Source organism: Somniosus microcephalus, chromosome 27, assembly GCF_052327205.1.
Source record: "Somniosus microcephalus isolate GS21.2 chromosome 27, FLI_Smic_1.0, whole genome shotgun sequence".
In the NCBI taxonomy this organism is placed as follows: domain Eukaryota; kingdom Metazoa; phylum Chordata; class Chondrichthyes; order Squaliformes; family Somniosidae; genus Somniosus; species Somniosus microcephalus.
The window spans coordinates 37,913,625-37,935,453 of NC_141013.1; the positions used below are offsets into that span (position 1 = coordinate 37,913,625).

General features: G+C 45.3%; 1 protein-coding gene across 4 annotated transcripts in view; it reads left to right on the top strand.

Annotated features, from left to right (window-relative positions):
• Positions 1-21,829, top strand: part of efl1 (elongation factor like GTPase 1) — a 369,111-nt gene that overhangs the window by 8,469 nt on the left and 338,813 nt on the right. For all 4 annotated transcript variants that reach the window (XM_085968866.1, XM_085968864.1, XM_085968867.1 and 1 more), the window contains exons 2-6: positions 687-790; positions 4,288-4,355; positions 10,173-10,257; positions 11,413-11,546; positions 12,750-12,887. In XM_085968866.1, coding sequence (XP_085824992.1) covers positions 700-790; positions 4,288-4,355; positions 10,173-10,257; positions 11,413-11,546; positions 12,750-12,887 — 516 coding nt within the window. In that variant the 5' untranslated portion in view covers positions 687-699. The remainder of the gene's footprint in view (positions 1-686; positions 791-4,287; positions 4,356-10,172; positions 10,258-11,412; positions 11,547-12,749; positions 12,888-21,829) is intronic.

A 21,829-nucleotide genomic window follows, 5' to 3' on the forward strand; every position in this document is an offset into this window, starting at 1 on the left:
GTTTCTGGTAATGTTGGTTGAGGTATAAATGCTGCCAACGACACTGGGAGAATCTTCAAATAGAGCTTGGGATCTGGTCCAAACTAGTTTTAGCCTTGGACCTCTACGAGATGCACTGTTACTCCAAGGACTGTTTCTTCATGGACCTGTAAGCGATGCTGTACGAAATGCACTATTACTCCAAGGATTGCAAATATTCCTGTGGGAGATGCACTATTACTCCAAGGACATGAAAGCATTGCTATGGGAGGTACATTATTACTCCAAGGACCTGCAAGCATTGCTGTGGGACATGCATTATTATTCTCTAAAAATTCAAGAATAAAGCATCTCTAATCCTGGTACGAGTTACATGGCATCATATTGCTTTAGTTAGGATGTCACAATACAGTGATAGCTAATGTACACCTGTCTTTGTCAACTTATCCTCACTAATTCTGGCTGCTTCAGCAGTCAGTTGCTACTTGTTAGTTTGCTTTAGCCTCAGATTCTTCATCATTTAAAAATATCAGTTTTACACATTACTGAAAACAATATGACCTAACCTGGATTGCTGAACAGTCTTATGCATTTGTATCATTCCCTGGTATGTGGCATTCTGAATGTAGAAATAACACTTTAGAATATTTAGCTTGTATTGTTAATGAAATGTACAGTACTATCATTTTATTTGTATATTGTTACAGAATCGAATTCAAAATGGGTCATACTAGTTTGGAAAATATTGTTGATCTACAAAAGAATACTGCCAACATCCGGAATATCTGTATAGTAGCTCACGTGGACCATGGTGAGATTTCTCTTTAGATTTTTTAAAAGAAAAACTTTACCAGTCAATTCACATTATTACCTCTCCAAAATTTAAACAGATAGCAGTAAATATTTCCAGTGGCGAGGACATCCAATTCCCTGACATGATTAATTTTTATGTTGTGTAGTTCCAGCTCCTTGATACACTTCTAACATGTAAACAGTATGTTTTTAGATCTCTTCCTCCCTGTATGTTTGGTTTCACAAGAGCCAAGTAGAATAAGTGGAAATGTTAACATCGCTTACTTTAATATAAAGCGTATTTAAGCTAAATTTAATGGGTCAATATCAAACTATCTGAAATTGTAGAATGAGTTATTTAAAGCGATGCTGTATGTGCATGTGTGTTTGTACATGTTGATAAATATCTACAAAGTCTACAAAGTAGTGTAGGTGCTGATTGCTGTAAGCAGCCATGATAAACCTAGTTCTAGACTCTCCAGCCAGGGGAAACAATCTCTCGGCATCGACCCTGTCAACCCCCCCAAGAATCTTATATGTTTCAAAGAGATCACCTCTCATTCTTATAAACTCCAGAGAGTATAGATCCAATCTACTTAATCTCTCCTCATAGGACAACCCTCTCATCCCAGGGATCAATCTGGGGAACCTTCGTTGCACCGCCTCCAAGGCCTGTATGTCCTTCCTCAGATAAGGAGACCAAACCGGCACAGTACTCCAGGAGTGGTCTCACCAAAGCCCTGTACAATTGTAGTAAGACTTGCTTACTCTTTTACGCCAACCCCCTTGCAATAAAGGCCAACATGCTATTTGTCTTCCTAATTGCTTGCTGTACCTGCATGCTAACTTTCTGTGTTTCCTGTACGAGGACAGCTAAATCTCTCTGAAACAGCAACATTTAATAGTTTCTCAAAATTTAAAAAAAAATTCTGTTTTTCTATTCTTCCTACCAAAGTGAATAACCTCACATTTGCCCACCTTATACTCCATCTGCCACCTTATTGCCCACTCACTTAACCACTCTATATCGCTTTGCAGGCTCTTTGTGTCCTCCCCACAGCTTACTTTCCCACCTAGCTTTGTATCGTCAGCAAACTTGAATACATTGCACTCGGTCCTTTCATCTAAGTCATTCATATAGATTGTAACTAGCTGAGGCCCAAGCATTGATCCTTGCGGCACTCCACTAGTTACAGCCTGCCAACCGGAAAATGACCCGTTTATCTCTACTCTCTTTTCTGTCCGTTAACCAATCCTCTATGCTAATATATTACCCCAACCCCATGAGCCCTTAACTGGCATAGCAACCGCTTATCGTGGAAACTTATTGAATGCCTTTTGGAAATCCAAATATACTACATCCACTGGTTCCCCTTTATCTACCCTGCTAGTTACACCCTCAAAAACTCTAATAAATTTGTTAAACACGATTTCCTTTTCATAAAAACATGTGACTCTGCCTAATCATATTATGATTTTCTAAGTGCCCTGTTACCACTTCCTTAATAATGGAATCTAGTATTTTCCCGACGTCTGATGTCCGGCTACCTGGTCAGTAGTTCCCTGTTTTCTTTCTCCCTCCTCTTTTGAATAGTGGGATTATTTTTGCTACCTTTCAATTCGCTGGGACTGTTCTAGAATCTAGGGAATTTTGGAAGATCACAATCAATGCATCCACTATCTCTGCAGCCACCTCTTTTAGAACCCTAGGATGTAGGCCGTCAGGTCCAGGGGATTTGTCGGCTTTTAGTCCCTTTAGTTTCTCTAGTACTTTTTCTCTACTGATATTAATTATTTTAAGTTCCTCACTCTTATTAGCTCCTTGGTTCCCCAGTATTTTTGGTATGCTGTTTGGTGTCTTCTACTCTGAAGACAGATACAAAATATTTGTTTAAAGTCCCTGCCATTTCCTTATTCCCCATTATAATTTCTCCTGTCTCAGCCTCTAAGGGACCAACGTTTACTTTTGCTACTCTGTTCCTTTTTACATACTTATAGATAGAAGCTCATAATCTGTTTTTATATTTCTTGCTAGTTTACTCTCATTCTATTTTCTCCCTTTTTAATCAATTTTTTGGTTATCCTTTGCTGGTTTCTAAATCTCTCCCAATCCTCAGGCGTGCTACTATTCTTCACAACATTATAAGCCTCTTCTTTTAATCTGATGCTATCCTTAACTTCTTTAGTGCACCATTGATGGATCACTTTTCCCCAGGAGTTTTAATTTCTCAATGGAATGTATATTCGTTGAGAATTTTGGAATATTTCTTTAGAATGTGGGTTTGAGAAATGATTGTGTGTTTAATGCTTTAGCCTGTGGGTTTGATATTTTAGATTATTGAGTCACAACATTTGAAGAATTTCATGCAGGTATAGTTGTTAGTGATAAATGTAGAACTAAAGCAAATCTTAATCATATGAGTTGGATTGCATACAATTTCAGCAATGAATCTTTGTTAAATAGTGTGTGTCACATTTCTTGTTTTATTGTATCTTAGCTGTTTCTTTTTCCTGCGATCACTGCTAATACTATCTGGTTGCGGAAACAGAATTGTTTTCCTGCTATGTATTATTGGTAAATGATATCATCGACTCTGATCTGTGCAAAAGCCCTCTTTCTCTCCTGTGCCCCCCACACAAAATAATGAAGAAATGACCAACTTGATTTCCACTATAAGCCTGTTAGAAATGGAAGTCAAGGTACGTCGTGTCCTAAGGTTTTCCATAGCCCCTTTGGGATGTCACTTCTCAAGATCGTCTATTTTCACCTCCGTAATATCACCCGTCTCCGCCTCTGCATCAGCCCATTCTGCTGCTGAAACCCTCATCCATTCCTTTGTTACCTCCATACTCGACTATTCCAATGCTCTATTGCCAGCATCCCATCTTCCACACTCCATAAGCTTAAGCTCATCCAAAACTCTGCTGCCCGTTTCCTAACTTGCACCAAGTAGCGTTCACCCATCAACCCCTGTGCTCGCTGACGTACAATGATTGCCAGACCCCAAACGCCTCGATTTGAAAATTCTCATCCTCGTGTTCAAATGCCTCTATGGCCTCGCCCCTCCCTATCTCTGTAACCTCCTACAACCCTCCGAGAATTTTGTGTTCTTCCAATTCTAGCCTCTTGTGCATCTCCAAGTTCCTTCGCCTCACCATTGGTGGCCATGCCTTCAGCTGTCTTCGCTAATCTCTGGAATTCCCTCCTTAAACCTCTCCGTCTCTCCTCCTTTAAGACACTCCTTAAAAACGACCTCATTGACCAAGATTTTGATCACCTGTCCCAATGTCTCCTCCTTTGGCTCAGTGACAGTTTTACTTTTTGTTTGATTCTGCTCCTGTGAAGTGCCGTGGAACATTCTACTACATTAAATACATGTTGTTGTTATTTAAATAAGTGACCAGTTAGAATGTTTAGGAACATCTGTGTGTTAAGTTCCAAAAACAGTAATTTTCTTTTGTTTGAAATATACTTAAATTTTTGTATCTAACGTGTATTGTATTACATATTTTTAGGAAAAACCACCTTAGCTGACAGCCTTATTGCTAGCAATGGGATCATTTCTAATCGACTTGCAGGAAAGGTAAGCAATTAATAAATTAAACACATTATGTACATGGGTGAGATTCTTCTGAACAATTACTTTGTTGTTAATAGAATTCAAAAAATGTTTTCTGATATTTCTGCCTTACTGTGCAGGACTTATGGGTGGAAAAATTCAGTATCGCCCCGTTTGGGGCGCCATTATCGGCTGTGTGCAAAGTTTAGCGCCTGGCGCTAATTATCGCCTCCGACAGCAAACTTGGCTTTTATCGCCCCTGGAGGTGATTGGAGCGCTAAATCAGGCGCAAAGGCCGAGGAGCGAGGCGCTACCTCAGAGCGCTGGCGAAGCAAGGAAGGGCAAATCAAAATGAACCTGCAAAGTGTTGCTCAGTACTCAAAACTCCTTCACACAGCGTTGAATCTCTCCAGAAGTCTCTCTCTCTCTCTCTCTCTCAGAATGCGTGGTGCAAAAATGTCACCGACAAAAAAAGGCAGGAAGCGGATGCCTTTAAATAGCGCTCCCCCAGTCCCTTTCTGACAGCATAATGCTCCCCTCAACCTGTCGTTGCTAGCGGCAGGCGGTAAGGCAGGGGGCGCCACTCAATATCCAGTCCGGGGCGCTAACAGGGCGTTGCGCACTCGACTGAAGTCACAATCTGCCGGCGCAGGAGATCGTGGCGGTAGTGTTTAGCGCTGCCGCAAAATGTCTAGTTAATTTCGCGAGCGGCGCAAACATCGCCGTGCCCAGGCGCTAGTTGCTTTGCGCCCCATTAGCGCTCTCTTAAGGCGCTAACGGGAGGCGCAACCAACAATTTTTATCCCCCATGAAGTCATTATTATTGTTGTATAGATTCATGTTAATTCTTTGATGCATTAGTGGTGTCCATGAATGCTAGTTCACTTGAGATACCAGGGCAGGTTTTCAGAGTCCTAACCTACGACGAGGTAATGCACCTGTGATTTTTCTTTACACATCGGCAGCAAGCATGGATTCGGACGTCACATTATCTCTGTTTTAAAAAGTTAGTTTGATTTAGCCATATACAACACATTGTGAAACAAAAAACTAATTTTTACCAGGACTACCATTGAAAACTCCACTAGCCTGGGGTCAGATCATTTTATCTTGATGCTCAACCTGGCAGAAGATAGCAATCCAAAATCTTAGGGCACATTTACACCAATAAAATAAAGACTAGCATTTATATAGCACCTTTCATGTCACAAAGCACTTCACAGCCAATGAAGTACTTTTGAAGTGTAGTCACTGTTGTAATGTAGGAAATGTGGCAGCCAATTTGCGCACAGCAAGGTCCTACAAACAACAATGTGATAATTACCAGATAATGGGGGGGAAATTCGGTTGATTTGCACCTCCCGTTAGCGCCCTAAGCTTCCAGTACCGCCCCGCCTCCCTCTTGGGGCGCTACCAGTGAATTTCAGGCGCGGGGGCACTAACTTTTAGCCCCGGCGAAGTTAGCGCCCAAAGGGGGCGGGACCCAATTTTGCTCCCAATCTGTTTTAATGATGTTGGTTGAGTAATAAATATTGGCCAGGACACCAGGGAGCATTCCCCTGCTCTCCTTCGAGTAGTGCCGTGAGATCATTTGTGCCCACGTGAGAGGGCCGACGGGGCCTTGCTTTAATGTCTCATCCGAAAGACGGCACCTCCGACAGTGAAACTAAGGGGATTTTGTTAATGGGGGCGCGTTGGAAGCGGGACTGCTGCTTGGCGGGTCGATGTCCCGCCTCCATCGATTTGTGGCCAACCCACGCTATTTACCCTTGATTGACCTTGTTGAGCCCGCCCAGCGGGCTTAGCAGGTCAATTAAGGGAAAGCCGGTTGCAGAAAATGTCAACGTATGACGTTTCATCTGTCAAATTGTCATCGTTTGACAGCTCTGTGAAGTGTCAAACAGTGACATTTTCTGTAGTTTGATGAAGTCTTGAATTCAAGACCTCATCAAACTTCTTTCATTTACAGAAATGAGATGGTTGTTGCATCTGAGAATGCAACAGCCATCTCTCATCTGCAACACAGAGGTCCGAGACTCTCCGCATACCCACCGACTGAAGCCTGCAGGAAGAAACAAAGGTAAGTACACTTTTACTAACACTTTGGACTTATCTCAGATACTCACCTCTACACTCTTGCACCCATCACTTACCTTCACAGTGCACTTTTGCACCCCCCCCCCCCAACCCCCGCAGACCCAGTACTCGCCTCGCTGACCTGGCGGGTTTTAGAGCCTTTGGGAAGCCCGCACTTGTGAGGGCAAAAAGGGGATAATCCTATTTTCTGCCTGGTAACTACCTGTTAACAGGCAGTTAATAGGCTTTAATCCCTTCCCGCCTCCAAAGAGACGGGACCCGCCGCGGGACGGCTACCCGCCTCCTAGGAAGATGGCATGGAGGCGGGTTGGGCACCCGCCCCCAAATTCTGCCATTTTCCTTGCAGTCCCGCCTCCCCAGGGCTGGCAAAATTGCCCCCAAAGATTCTATGAAGCACTCCCTCAGTTATTGCACTGCAGCCCAGATTTTGTGCTCAAGTTTTATATTGCTACCGTTATAATGTTAACGCAGCTAAACCTGGAGTCGGGGCCTGACCTGACACTGGAGTGAAGTGGAGTGAGATTGCCTGGTGGAGTCTCACTCCACTCTAAAGTCAAGTTCATTGTGAAGTCGAAACCACGTGTAGGGGGGTGGTGTGTAGTGGTTGTTTGGCGCGTGCGCCCAGTCAGTTATGCCGCTGACTGTTTATGAGCGGTTCGAATCGCTCCCACACCCCTGGGTTCTAGACACCGGACTTAGGTACAGGTGGCGATACTGAAAAGACTCGAGTAGACAGGTGGTTTGGATGTAAGCAAAACTCAAGATTTTCTTAAACAGAAAAATAACAGTCTTATGAGAAGTTACCAGTGTATAAACATAGAAACATAGAAGATAGGAGTAGGCCATTTGGCCCTTCGAGCCTGCTCCACCATTCAATGAGATCATGGCTGATCATCCAAATTCAGTACCCTGTCCCTGCCTTCTCCCCATATCCCTTGATCCCTTTAGCCTCAAGAAATATATCCAACTCTTTCTTGAATATATTTAATGAACTGGCCTCCACCGCCCTCTGTGGCAGAGAATTCCACAGGTTCACCACTCTCTGGGTGAAGAAATTCCTCCTCATTTCAGTCCTAAATGGCTTACCCCTTATCCTAAAATTACAGGCAAATACAAATAACTATATACTTATACAGGGAATGGGGAACACACTGCACATCGAGGGAAAACAACTATCTTAACAATCCCCTTATCCTTATCCCACCCCCTATACCTAACTAGATTAAGCTATGAGGGGCCAGAATTTATGCTCACCAATCAAAAGGGTCTGCTGGACTCAAAACAGCGGTGGAGTTCGGGGTTTGCTCTTGGTGCTCTCTGGAGCCTACCATCGTCACGTGGTCTCTGGGCGCTGCAAGTGCGTTGTCCAGGTTCGAGTACCCCAAAGTTAAAGTCTCTGTTTGGGTACTTTACCTTGCAGGGATGATGGTTCCTCTTCCTCGGCCGACAGTTTGAGTTTGCTTAAAGATAGTCGCAGGTCAGCTGAGACTGAAGTCCCGATGATTCGAAGCCTATCCTCAGTTCATATCCTCAGTTGGTCTTCCTCAGTTCATCTTGCCTCCTTGTCTTCGTCGCGTCCTGCCTCGCCTGGCCTGAATTGTCCGTGTCCGCCCGACCCGGTGCCGGGGCGATTCCAGATGGAGTGGGGAAAGGCACGGGCAAAGGCCAGGGGGTAAGCGCGGGACGGGGAAAGAGCGACAGCCACGAGGGCGAGGAGCAGGGAGAGGCCAGAGAGAAGAGGAGAGGAGAGCAGAGCGAGCAGGGAGAGAGAGAGCGCGCGATTGCTACCCGGGGCCTTCAATTATACTCCTTTCGAAAACCCTTATCTGCGCGCCAAATCAGTTTAGTTCTTTGTCTTAATCTTGGCGGGCTATTTTAAATAATGGTAGCAATCTTTACTAACTGTTTTTAGATGGCTGGTAATCGCATCTACTGGCCCGGTAATTGACTTGTTTTGTTATGAATGCGCCTCGATGGCTTCCTTAATCTGTTGCCGATTATTTATGCAAACTGCTTGATGGCCTTAACTATAGGCCTAACTGGGTTTAGATTTGTCTCCAATTTGATCTAATACATAATTCAAAGTCCTGTCTGGTTTTCAAAATGCAAAATCTCTCTTCACAAAAACTGTAGCTTTGGTTTCGATTTCTCCACAAGCTGCCTACGTCGCAGAGTCCAAGTTTTAAAAATCTCACAGGCTTTCTGCCACGAGGCACGAACGCCATCTTGGGTACCCTTTTTGATTTAAAATGTCCACGCAGGGTCCCTTTTTTATTAATAATAACCTTCGGGGAGATGTAGAAATTTTGCAAATCTTACACACGTCACACTAGCTGACCTTCTAGTATAAATGTACCCTTGCATGGTATTAGAAAACTGACCAGCCCTTCAGCTGCAGTAACTGCAGTTGTTGGTCCATAGTACCAGTTAACTGCCTTGACTTGTAGTACAATTTTAAAAAGTTAAGCCGTGATCCAGCCTATTGGAGCAACAGCGCACGGTGCTGGTGACTGGTGGGATGAGTGAAGAACTTCCTTGCAGCACTGAGCTCAAAGTTGCTGCTACTTTCCGTGGGAGGCACTGAGCAGAAGAAATGCGCGTTCCTACGAGGGTGAGAGAAAAATTGGAAGGAGAACCATCTCTGGGCTGTGCTCGAAGACTTCCAAGCAGCCAGTTCAAAGTAGTATTGGCACACCCCGGGGGAACATGGTTGTCCAATCTCCCTTTCAGCTACAGTTGGTGTGTAGCTGTTGGGTTGAAGGAAGTTGGCAGAATATATAGGGATTTCTCATAAAAAAATATATAAATTGCAATAATTTATTGCGACTCATACCGTGCCAAGTATTTTAATTCAATATTAGTTGGATTTTATTTTGTGAGGGGGTCTGCAGTTTTAAAAATATGTTTTGCATCATTGCGGTTCTTTTTAATCTAATAGTTGATGTCATGCATTTCTCGCAGGTTTTTGGGGTTTGGACCACAGCTGTAAAGTTTAGCCGCTAACCTCGCCTGTCCTAATGCCACTGCTGAGTTATTCCCTGTGGGGAACTGGTATAAATATGTCCTGCGGTCAATTAGAGGCTAATTATTGTTCTTGGAAGTTTCTCTGACTTTGCAGCTGCTTCCCCTGCTTATTATCTCAACAAACTCTTAGGGTCACAGAAAAACAGTAGGAAATTATATATTTTTTCCTTTTTTGTAAACTTTTCTACAAGATTGTTCAGTTGTGATTTGTTGGTGGTTATTCAAAATATGATACAGGAAACTTTCGTTTATCTGGAGGTTAAATGTCCGGAAAGCTCTATCCACCGGCAAAATTCAGGAGTCGGTTCAGATAAGTTTTTTTTACTTCTCGTTGCTTTTTTTTCAGTCGTGGCTCTGCAAGGTCTAGCTGAAGCTGTTGCTTAGCTACACAGACGCTTGCAAGCTACGCCGACTGTTTTGAGGCTGGGTTTGTTGCTAGATACGGAGCTCCATATGTTTTAACATTAGCGCTGGTTTGTCCGGCAGTTTTGATGGGACGGCAACAGCTCAGTCCCGTCAGTGCCGGATACCAGAAAGTTTCCTGTACCTGGAGAGCGACAGACACTCTCAAAATATCCAAATAAATAGACTTGACCACATGCGTGGTAAATTAATGCCACTGACTCATAACAATTGCAGCAATATCCTTTGGAAAGAGTAAACCACCAGTTTAAATTGAAAGTACTAAGTGTGTGCTTTTCCTGCATTTACGGTTTGTAGTTGCGGTACATGGACAGCCGAGAAGATGAGCAGATCCGAGGAATCACGATGAAATCCAGTTCCATATCATTGCACTTCAGTACAGGTAAGTAATTTCAAAGACTTACACACCATACCATTTGGCCCATCGTGCCTGTCCTTGCTCTTTGCTCGAGTAATTCAAAATTAATCCCACTGCGTTGCTCTCTTCCCATAGCCCTGTATTTTCCTCTGCTTCAAATAGTTATCCACATTTTTTTAATGAGATGCAATGGTCTCTGCCTCTACCACTCCCTGGTCCTTCCATGCTCCGACAACCCTCTGCATAAAGACATTTCTCCTAATCTCTCTCAATTTTCAATTGCTGATCCCTCGTTCCTGACTCCCAAACCAGAGTTTTTCCCTATTACAGGAAACTCTCATTTAAACGGCACCTAATTCTCTATTAACCGGCAAAATTCCTACTCCGAAAACACCTCACTATCCGGAAATGTTGCCGAGTCCGAGTCCGAGTCTCCCGCGGTGGCCGAGTTAGTCAGTGTGGGTAGTTCTCCAAACTGCCACTACTCAGTTTCTTGGCACTGTCAGAAGTCCGAACACCTCAATAACAGGAGTCTGTCTCTTTGTTTGTTAAAAATAGCCTTGGTAGATAACCCTCTCCATCATCCGGAATTTTTAATCAACCGGCACCATCCCCATCCCGTCGGTGCCGGATACCAGAGAGTTTCCTGTATTCTATCAAAACCCTTCATAATTTGAAAAAAACACTATCAAATCTCTTCTTAATCTTCTCTGCTCCAGTGGAAATAGTGCCAGCATCTAAAATCTCTCCTCATAACTATAAAGCTAGACTTTTTTTAAATTTTAGATGAATCCTTGAGGTTAATACCTTGAGGGTATTATCCTGGGAAAACATGCTAAAAATAAAACCTTCAGGTGTGTTCAGTTCACCTGTTCACCAATGCATCCACAACTATGATAACCTGAGGTAGTTGAGGCTGAAGAGGAACTCCTTTGAAACATCAATCAGTTTGATTCGCTGAGAACGAGTGATCGCAAAAGTCCTGTCAGTGATTCTGCTCATGCCATGGATGGTAGGAATCCAGACTTAAGCCTGAAAATCGCAACTTTAAACTTGACAACGTGGAAGCTTAAAGTATAGATTACTAGACAACCGTACCCTGGAGTTGATTAGTAAAAATGGCCTGTGAATGTTGATATTTGTTCCCTTTTCGATAACGTGATGTTGCTTGTTTCACAGATAATCAAGAATATCTCATCAATATGATAGATTCTCCTGGCCACGTGGATTTTTCCTCTGAAGTATCTACTGCTGTGCGCGTGTGTGATGGTGCTGTTGTAGTGGTCGATGTTGTTGAAGGTGTTTGTCCTCAGGTAAGCTAAAGGAACATGTGAACCTTATCCATTGGCAGCTTGGAACATATAGTAGAATTCAAAAATTTTCAAGCACATGAAGCCTTCAGGGGAAAAATTGAATCGCTCCCCCTTTGGGGTGCTAACTTCGACAGGGCGCTACTTTTAGCACCCCCGCAGCCAAAATTCAATGCTAGCGCCCCAAGAGGGAAGCGGGGCCCTACTGGAAACGCCCCGCCTCCCTCTTGGGGCGCTGCGAGGGAATATCGCGGCGCTACGTGCCGCGGTACTGCAGACCTTCCTCCCCTTCTTAAAGGGGAGGGGCCTTGCGCAGTGCGACCCGGGACCCAGCTGGGCCACCGGGGATCGGAGTGCCGGCAGAAGAGCCCGGCACTCATGAGAAGTGCCGGGCTCATGGAGCGCAGCCGGTACTCCCTGGGGGGGCTTCACAGAAGGCCGGGGATGGCAAAGCGGGCAGGTGCTGGCAGGTGGCCAGCAACAAAAATGGCCACCCGGCACCTCGCCTTTCATTAGCACCGCCCCGGCCGCAGGTAGGTCCCCCTGACCCCGTTGGAAATAGCGTCCAGCGGTAAGTCAGGGGGCGCTAGCGAGGATAGCGGCCGGGATGCTATGCACGGTGATGATGTCATTGCCGGCGGCGCAGCACTGCGGGTTGCTAACGGTTGCCGCCGCCGCTAACTTCCCGCTGAATTTCGCAGGAGACGTTGGTGGCGCCACGCCCGGGCGCTAGTTGCTTTGCGCCCTCTTAGGGCGCTAACGGGAGGCGCAAAGCAACCAAATTTTCCCCCCTTCAGCTTTAGGCTTTAAAAGGGTCTAAAAAGTTCAAATTCTCTCACCAAAAGAAAAAAAAGCATGACATCCTTTCTGAAAGTTATGAGGCCGTAGAATTAAAGTGCTGACTCCAAACTTCAGATTTTAGACAGTCCATGAGAGAAGGGGATAAATTTGTTGGAGGAAATTTGGCTAGGGCCATTTCTCCAGTACAGTAGCGTGAAACAGTTTATTTGCCCAAATTAGTTCTTAATTTTCATAGGCACTATTAACATGAAATCTTTAGCAGATTTTGCAGCTAAATAGAGTAACAAGAATGCATCACCATGATGTTAATGCTGAAGCAACAACAATTTAATTTGCTGTACTGTGACTGTTGCACTAATTCTTCTCAAATAGAAATCAGCAGAACTGTTGCTGTTTCATTTTCAGACGCAGGCAGTGTTACGCCAGGCTTGGTTGGAAAACATTCGCCCAGTTTTAGTCATTAACAAAATAGATCGACTGATAATTGAGCTAAAGCTGACTCCATTTGAAGCTTATATTCACTTACAGAAGACTCTAGAGCAGGTAAGAAAAAGCTACTGATAATGTTATGTTGAAAATTTAGTTTTGCACAATTCGTATTTCCATTACCAGCAATGGTTCCCTTTGTTTTTCATCCTCCTTATAGTTTTCTATATACTCTTGCCCCTCTTAGGCAGTCCCTCGGAACCAAGGATGACTTGCTTCCACATTAAAAATGAGTTCTCAGTTGACTGATGAGTCCAATGCGGGACCTACAGTCTCTGTCACAGGTGGGGCAGACGGTGGTTGAAGGGGCGGGTGGGCGGGGTGCTTGGGTTGACGTGCGCCCCTTCCACTGCTTGCGCTTGGCTTCCGCTTGCTTCCGGCGAAGAGACTCGAGGTGTTCGGTGCCTTCCCGGATGCTTCTCCTCCACTTTGTGCGGTCTTGGGCCAGGGATTCCCAGGTGTCGGTGGGGATGTTGCACTTTTTCAAGGAGGCTTTGAGGGTGTCCTTGAAGCGTTTCCTCTGCCCACCTGGGGCTCTCTTGCTGTGTCGGAGCTCCGAGTATAGCGCTTGTTTTGGGAGTCTCGTATCGGGCATGTGGACAATGTGACCCGTCCATCGGAGCTGATCGAGCGTGGTCAAAGCTTCGATGCTGGGGATGTTGGCCTGAGCGAGAACACTGACGTTGGTGCACCTATCCTGCCAATGGATTTGCAGGATCTTGCGGAGGCAGCGTTGGTGGTACCTCTCTAGTGCTTTGAGGTGCCTGCTGTACATGGTCCATGTCTCTGAAGCATACAGCAGGGCGGGTATCACCGCTGCTCTGTAGACCATGAGCTTAGTGCCGGGTTTGAGGTCATGGTCTTCAAAAACTCTCTTCCTCAGGCGACCGAAGGCTGCACTGGCACACTGAAGGCGGTGTTGGACTTCGTCATCGATGTCTGCCCTTGTTGACAGTAGGCTCCCGAGGCATGGAAAGTGGTCCACGTTGTCCAAGGCCTTGTCGTGGATTTTGATAATTGCGGGGCAGTACTGTGGCGGGGGCAGGTTGGTAGAGGACCTTTGTCTTACGGATGTTTAGTGTAAGGCCCATGCTCTCGTACGCTTCGGTGAAAGTGTTGACGATGGTTTGGAGTTTGACCTCCGAGTGAGCGCAGACGCAAGCGTCATCTGCATACTGTAATTCGACATTTTATACTAGTTTTCTATATACTCTCACTGTACTGGGATGCAAGTAAATAATGTTTTGTGTGGCAATAGACCTCAGAGAAAATTTAAAGAAATTTCAAAAGAATTGGCCCCAAAAATATGCTTAGAATAAGATATTTGCTATGATTGAAGTTGAAGGTAAAAGCTCTTGGCTCCCTTTTTAGGAAAGTTTATTTATGTATTATATCGCTGAAGCCTTTCCATTATTTTAGTGATACCTGAAGAGACTTCAGGCTGCCCTGTGTGTTTCTTTGTCCAGAGTAATTTAAAATATCTTGTAACTTAAGGCAGGGGTGAGAACACTTGAGGGTGGAGAGGAATTTGAGGACCAAGGGCTTGAGCAACTGTAGTATTGAGGCACGTGGAGGAGGTCTTGGGTTTGGGAGCACTGGGGTATGGAGGCGTTGAGGTGTCGGAGCTAGGGCCTGGGGTTACTCGGGAATGTGGGGGCTTGTTGTCTGGAGACAATGTGGTTGATTTTCCTGGAGCCATCAGGCGGGGTTTCAGGCGTGTGGGGGGGGAAAAAAATCCCGATTTCGGGGGTCCCGACACCATCCCGCTCAAAACCCGCCTCCACGTAAGTTTCAAGGGAGGCGGGTACGCGCCCCGCACTGGGACCCGCCGACCCGAGGCGGGAAGGGATTAGTGCCAATTAGCTGCCTGTTAACAGGCAGTTTTTAGCCTAATCCCTATTTTGAGGGGTGTCGTGTGGGATTCCCGACGGCTCCAAATCACGCCAGGTTAGAGCAGGCGGGCCGTCGGGTTGAAGGACTTGGAGGGGTCGAGATGTCGGTGTTCAGGTGAGTGATGGGTGCATGAGTGCAAAGGTAAGTGTGTTTGGTGTGTCTAAAGTGTGTAAAGAAGTTTAAATTACCTGCACTTACCTTAACAGCCTTTCTTCCTCTAGGTTTCGGGAGTCCATCACTCAGCCGGCACTGAAAGCAAAATGGCTGCGAGCTGTCAAAAGTGACAGCCTTCAGCTTTCATTGCCGGTGACGTCACCTGTTGCCGGGTGGCCCTTAATTGGCCTGCTGAGCCCGCTGGTCAAATCAAGGGAAAATCGCGCGGATTGGCCGAACGTCGCTGTAGGCGGGACTGAAACCCGAAAGTTGTAGTCCCGCCTCCTTCCCGACAGTTTTATGAAAATCGACCCCATTGAGAAGGGTCCGGGATAGAGATCACGGTGGGGGGGGGGGGGCGCGGGGGAGGACTCTCTGAGCGCTTGGGGACAGGGTGTCGGAATCCTGAGGGGCGGACATGAGCACTGTGAGGAGTGGGGAATTGGAGCACTGAAGGGGTCATGGAGCTAGGCGCACTGAAGGGGATGGGGAGGGGTAACAGCATCTGTGGGGTCAGACCAAGGCTTCAGGCCCAGGTCTGGCATAAGAGCATTGACCAAGTTCTAGCAGTAAAGAACAATGCAAAGTCTGAAATGGCCAGGCTTGGGACTAGCCCAGGTTCCAGCACGGAGTATAAAAAACACAACAACTTGCAGTAGACCCAAAGTGGGCTGCCTAGGCCGGGCAGAATGGGAGCCTTGCCCCTGGTCTTGCTGCTGAGAGAGTGGCATGGAGTGACTGCGCCAAGAGCTCATCACATTGGGCCCAATATTGTGTATTGGCCGAGGTTGGTTGCATGTGTTGGGCCCAAAGGAAAAAGACGGAGGCTTCTGAGAGAGGGCAGGCCTGTTGGTAGAAGCTTGGTCCAGCTGGTTTCTTGATGGGATCAGGAACTAGCAGAAGGAAAGAACAGGAGGAAACTAGCAGAACTGTGGGAGTTGTATGCCGTGGAGGAAAGGTGCCTAAAATGTTTACAGAAGAGGACTAAGGAAGGAGGAAGAGGGAGCTATTATGACAGCAACAAAACATTTTTGAGGCATTGATTCATTTATTTTGTGATTATTAATTGGTTGCTTTTTGTGAGTATGATTTATTTTGTAAGAAATAGTCAAATTCAGTCTGTTGAGATGATTTCTGATTGATTGGTTCCCCCTTCCCAACAAAGATAAGAACATAGGAGCAGGAGTGGGCCATTCGGCCCCTCGAGCCTGCTCCGCCATTCAATAAGATCATGGCTGATCTTCTACCTCAGCTCCACTTTCCTGCACTATCCCCACATCCCTTGATTCCCTTAATATCCAAAAATCTATCGATCTCTGTCTTGAATATACTCAACGACTGAGCCTCCACAGCCCCCTGGGTAGAGAATTCCAAAGATTCACCACCCTCTGAGTGAAGAAATTTCTTCTCAGCTCAGTCCTAAATGGCCGACCCCTTATTCTGAGACTGTGACCCCTGGTTCTAGACTCCCCAGCCAGGGGAAACATCCTCTCTGCATCTACCCTGTCAAGCCCTGTAAGAATGTTGTATGTTTCAATGAGATCACCTCTCATTCTTCTAAACTCTAGAGAATATAGGCCTAGTCTACTCAATCTCTCCTCATAGGGCAATCCCCCCATCCCAGGAATCAGTCTGGTGAACCTTCGTTGCACTCCCTCTATGGCAAGTATATCCTTCCTTAGGTAAGGAGACCAAAACTGTACACAATACTCCAGGTGTGGTCTCACCAGGGCCCTATATAATTGCAGTAAGACGTCTTTACTCTTCTACTCAAATCCTCCTGTATTAAAGGCCAACACACCATTTGCTTTCCTAATTGCTTGCTGTTACCTGCATGTTAACTTTCAGTGATTTGTGTACAAGGACACCCAGGTCCCTCTGAACACCAACATTTCCCAATCTCTCACCATTTAAAAAATACTCTGCTTTTCTATTTTTCCTACCAAAGTGGATAACTTCACATTTCTCCACATTATATCCCATTTGCCATGTTCTTGCCCACTCACTTAGCCTGTCTATATCCCCTTGAAGCCTCCTTGCATCCTCCTCACAACTTACATTCCCACCCAGCTTTGTATCATCAGCAAACTTGGATATATTACATTTGGTCCCCTCATCCAAATCATTGATATAGATTGTGAATAACTGAGGACCAAGCACTGATCTTTGTGGTATCCCACTAGTTACAGCCTGACAACCCGAAGATGACCCGTTTATTTCTACTCTTTGTTTTCTGTCCGTTAACCAAGCCTCAATTCGTGCTAGTATATTACCCCCAATCCCATGAGCGCTAATTTGTTTAATAACCTCTTCTGTGGATCCTTATCAAATGCCTTCTGAAAATCCAAATACACCATATCCTCTGGTTTCCCCTTATCTATTCTGCTAGTTACAACCTCAAAAAACTCTTAACCGATTCGTCAAACACGATTTCCCTTTCATAAATCCGTGCTGACTCTGCCCAATCCTATTATTATTTTCTAAGTGCCCTGTTATCACGTCCTTAATAAATGATTCTAGCATTTTCTCTGTTACTGATGTCAGGGTAGCTGGTCTGTAGTTCCCTGTTTTCTCTCTCCCACCTTTCTTAAATAGTGGGGTTACATTTGCTACCTTCCAATCCGCGGGAACCGTTCTAGAATCTATGGAATTTTGGAAAATGACAACCAATGCATCCACTATCTCTATAGCCACCTTTTTCAAAACCCTAGAATGTAGGCCATCAGGTCCAGGGGATTTATCGGCTTTGAATCCCATTAATTTCTCCAGTACTATTTTTTTACTAATACTAATTTCTTTCAGTTCTTCATTCTCGCTAGACCCTTGGCTCGCCACTATTTCCGGGAAGTTTGCGTCATCTTCCGTGAAGACAAACACAAAGTATTTGTTTAATTTCTCCGCCATTTCCTTATTCCCCATTATAATTTTTCCTGTCTCAGCCTGTAAGGGACCCGCGTTTACTTTGCTAATCTTTTGCATTCTGTTTTTATGTCTCTCGCTAGTTTACTCTCATATTCTATTTTCCCTTTCGTTATCAATTTCTTGGTCCTCCTTTGCTGAATTCTAAAATCCTCCCAATCCTCAGACTTACTATTTTTGGCAACATTATAAACCTCTTCCTTTGATGTAATACTATCTTTAACTTCTCTTGTTAGCAAGGTTGGACCACTTTTCCTATGGGGTATTTGTGCCTTAAAGGAATGTATATTTGTTGTAAATTATGTATTAATTCTTTAACTGCTGGCCATTGCTTCCCTACCATCATACCTTTTAATGTAGTTTCCTAATCTTCCTTAGCCAAGTCGCCCCTCATACCGACGTAATTTGCTTTGTTTAAATTTAAGACCCTAATTTCGGATTTAACTAAATCACTTTCAAACTCAATATAAAATTCTATCATATTATGGTCACTCTTCCCTAAAGACCCCTTTAACTACAAGGTTATTAATTAACCCTTCCTTGTTGCACAATACTAGATCTAAAAAAGCCTGTTCCCTAGTTGGTTCCTCAACATACTGATCTAGAAAACTATCTTGCATACATTCCATAAATTTGTCCTCCACACTATTACTGCAAATTTGGTTTGCCCAGTCTGTATGGAGATTAAAGTCTCCCATGATTACTGTATTGCCCTTGTTACGTGCGCCTCTAATTTCCTGATTTATACTCTGCCCTACATTACAACTACTGTTTGGGGGCCTATAAACAACTCCCACCAATGTTTTCTGCCCCTTGTTACTTGGCCCCACCCAAACTGATTTTCGGAGCTAAGATGCTTTCTCTCTACTGTCTTAATCCCATCCTTTATTATCAGGGCTACCCCTCCTCCTTTTCCATTTTGTCTATCTCTTCTAAAAGTTAAGTATCCTGGAATATTTAGTTCCCAACCTTGGCCATATTACAACCACACCTCTGTAATGGCTATTAGATCAAACCTATTGATTTCTATCGGTGCTATTAATTCATCTATTTTGTTGCGAATGCTTTGCGCATTCAGATATAGTGGGGTCGATTTTCATTAAGTTGTCGGGAAGGAGGCGGGACTGCAACTTTCGGGTTTTAGTCCTGCCTACATCGACGTCTGGCCAATCCACGCGATTTTCCCTTGATTGACCTTGTTGAGCCCGCTGGGCGGGCTCAGCAGGCCAATTAAGGGCCACCCAGCAGCAGGTGATGTCACAGGCTGAAATTTCATCTGTCAAGGGGTCTTCACAGATGAAATATCAGTGTTTCACAGCTGTTTGAAGCTGTCAAACACTGACAGTCTAACTTCTAACCTGAGTCCTTCTACACAGACTCAGTTAGAACTGTCACCGGCAATGAAAGCTGAAGGCTGTCACTTTTGACAGCTCGCAGCCATTTTGCTTTCAGTGCCGGCTGAGTGATGGACTCCCGAAACCTAGAGGAAGAAAGGCTGTTAAGGTAAGTGCAGGTAATTTAAACTTCTTTACACACTTTAGACACACCAAACACACTTACCTTTGCACTCATGCACCCATCACTCACCTGAACACCGACATCTCGACCCCTCCAAGTCCTTCAACCCGACGGCCCGCCTGCTCTAACCTGGCGTGGTTTGGAGCCATCGGGAATCCCACACGACACCCCTCAAAATAGGGATTCGGCTAAAAACTGCCTGTTAACTACCTGTTAACAGGCAGTTAATTGGCACTCATCCCTTCCTGCCTCGGGTCGGCGGGTCCCAGTGCGGGGCGGGTACCCGCCTCCTGTGAAACTTACGTGGAGGCGGGTTTTGGGCGGGATGGTGTCGGGACCCCCGAATTCAGGATTTCCTCCCCCCCCCCCCCCCCCACACGCTTGAAACCCCGCCTGACGGCTCCAGGTAAAATCAACCCCAGTGCCTTTAGCTTTGACTTATTTCTATTTTTCCCTGATGTCACCTTAGTCGCTGATGCTTTATTACCTTTGTTACTCTCTCTGTCCCTTCCAGACCCACTTTGCTTATTTTTACCCAAACTCTACTCTGCTCTAGAGCCTTGACATTTCTCTCACTGCTTTTAAATTTACTCTTTCCTGAATCCTCCCACCCTCCCTTCATTAGTTTAAAGCCCTGTTTATTGCCCTAATTATTCGGTTCACCAGGACACTGATCCCAGCCTGGTTTAAGTGGCGCCCGTCCCAACGGAACAGCTCCCTCTTTCCCCAGTACTGGTGCCAGTGCCCCATGAATTGAAACCGCTTCCTCACACACCACTCTTTGAGCCACGCATTTAAACCTGTAATCTGTTTGTCCCTATGCCAGGTCACAATCCAGAGATTATTACCTTTGAAGTTCTGCTTTTTAATTTGGATCCTAGCTCCTCAAACTCCCTCAGCAGAACCTCATTCCTAGTTCTACCTATGTCATTGGTTCCTACATGGACCACGACAACTGAATCCTCCCACTCCAAGTTCTCCTCTAGCCGCGAGGAGATGTCTTTAACCCTGGCACCGGGCAGGCAGCACAACCTTCGAAACTCTCGGTCACGAATGCAGAAAACAGTATCTATCCCCCTGGCTATACTGTCCCCTACTACAACTACAACCTCTTTCACTCCCCCCCACTTGACTGGCCTCATGCACCATGGTGCCATGTCAGCTTGCTCATCCATCCTGCAGGCTTTTCCCTCCTCTACACAGGCAGCAAGAACCTCATACCTGTTGGACAAGGGCAAAGGCTGAGGCTCCTCCAGCACTGCACCTGGGGTCCACTTACCTGCCTGAGTTGCAGTCACACCCTCCTGTCCCTGACCACTAACCAGACCTGTACTACTACCTAACCTAAGGGGTGTGACTGCCTCCTGGATCAAAGTGTCCAGGTAACTCACCCCATCCCGGATGCCCCGCAATGTCTGCACCTCAGACTCCAGCTCAAAAACTCTGAGCTGAAGTTCCTCAAGATGCAGGCACTTACTGCAAACGTGGTTGTCCGGGATCACAATGCTCTCCACAAACCCCCACATGCAGCAGTTGTGGCACACCACATGCACTGCCATCCCTATATGACCTTGTTTTATTTAATTAAATTTGTTATTGGGTAACTTAGTTTATAGTGTAGTTTCTTGACTACTTACTTGATCTAGATTAAGTTATGGGTACTGAAATTAAATATCTACCTGTTACACAAAGCACTACAAGTATAATCTAAGTATAATCAATGACTTCAATATAAGTGGAAACTAGATAAATACATCAGGGAGAAAGCAAAGAAGGACATGCTGATAGGGTGAGATGAAGTAGGGTGGGAGGAGGCTCGTGTGGAGCATAAGCACCGGCATAAACCAGTTGGGCCGAATGACCTGTTTCTGTGCTGTAAATTCTATGTAAAATGGTAGTCCTAGACAAGTAAATCCCCAGGATATTTATCCCAGAGTGCTGAGACAGACGAAGGAGGAGATGTGTGGGGCAGTGACAAATGTGAGGGAATCAGTGGACAGTGAGGAAGTACCAGTAGATTGGTAACAGACCAACGTGGTGCCCATATTAAAAAGGGAGATAAAACAGACACAGGTCACTACAGAACCATTAGCCTTACTTCCAATACATGTAGAATAATGGAATTAATTATCAGGAGTAAATCTGAGGGCCATCTTTACAGTAATAACCTCATTACGTGTCGAAGTTTATTTGATAACGCTCCTGTGAAACGCCTTAGGACGTGTTACTATGTTAAAGGCGCTATATAAATGCAAATTGTTATTGTCAGCATGCATTCAGAAAAGGAAGATCTTGTTTAACCAGCCTCCCCAATGAAGTGAGAACCCAAGTACAGGAAACTTTGTGATATCCGGCACCGACGGGACCGAGCTGTTGCCGTCCCATCAAAACTGCCGGACAAACCAGCGCTAATGTTGAAACATACGGAGATTTTCAGCTCCATGTGAATCAACAAACCCTGTTGCTTAGCAACAGCTTCAAACAGTCGGCTGCAGCTTAAAAGCGTCTCTAGCTGA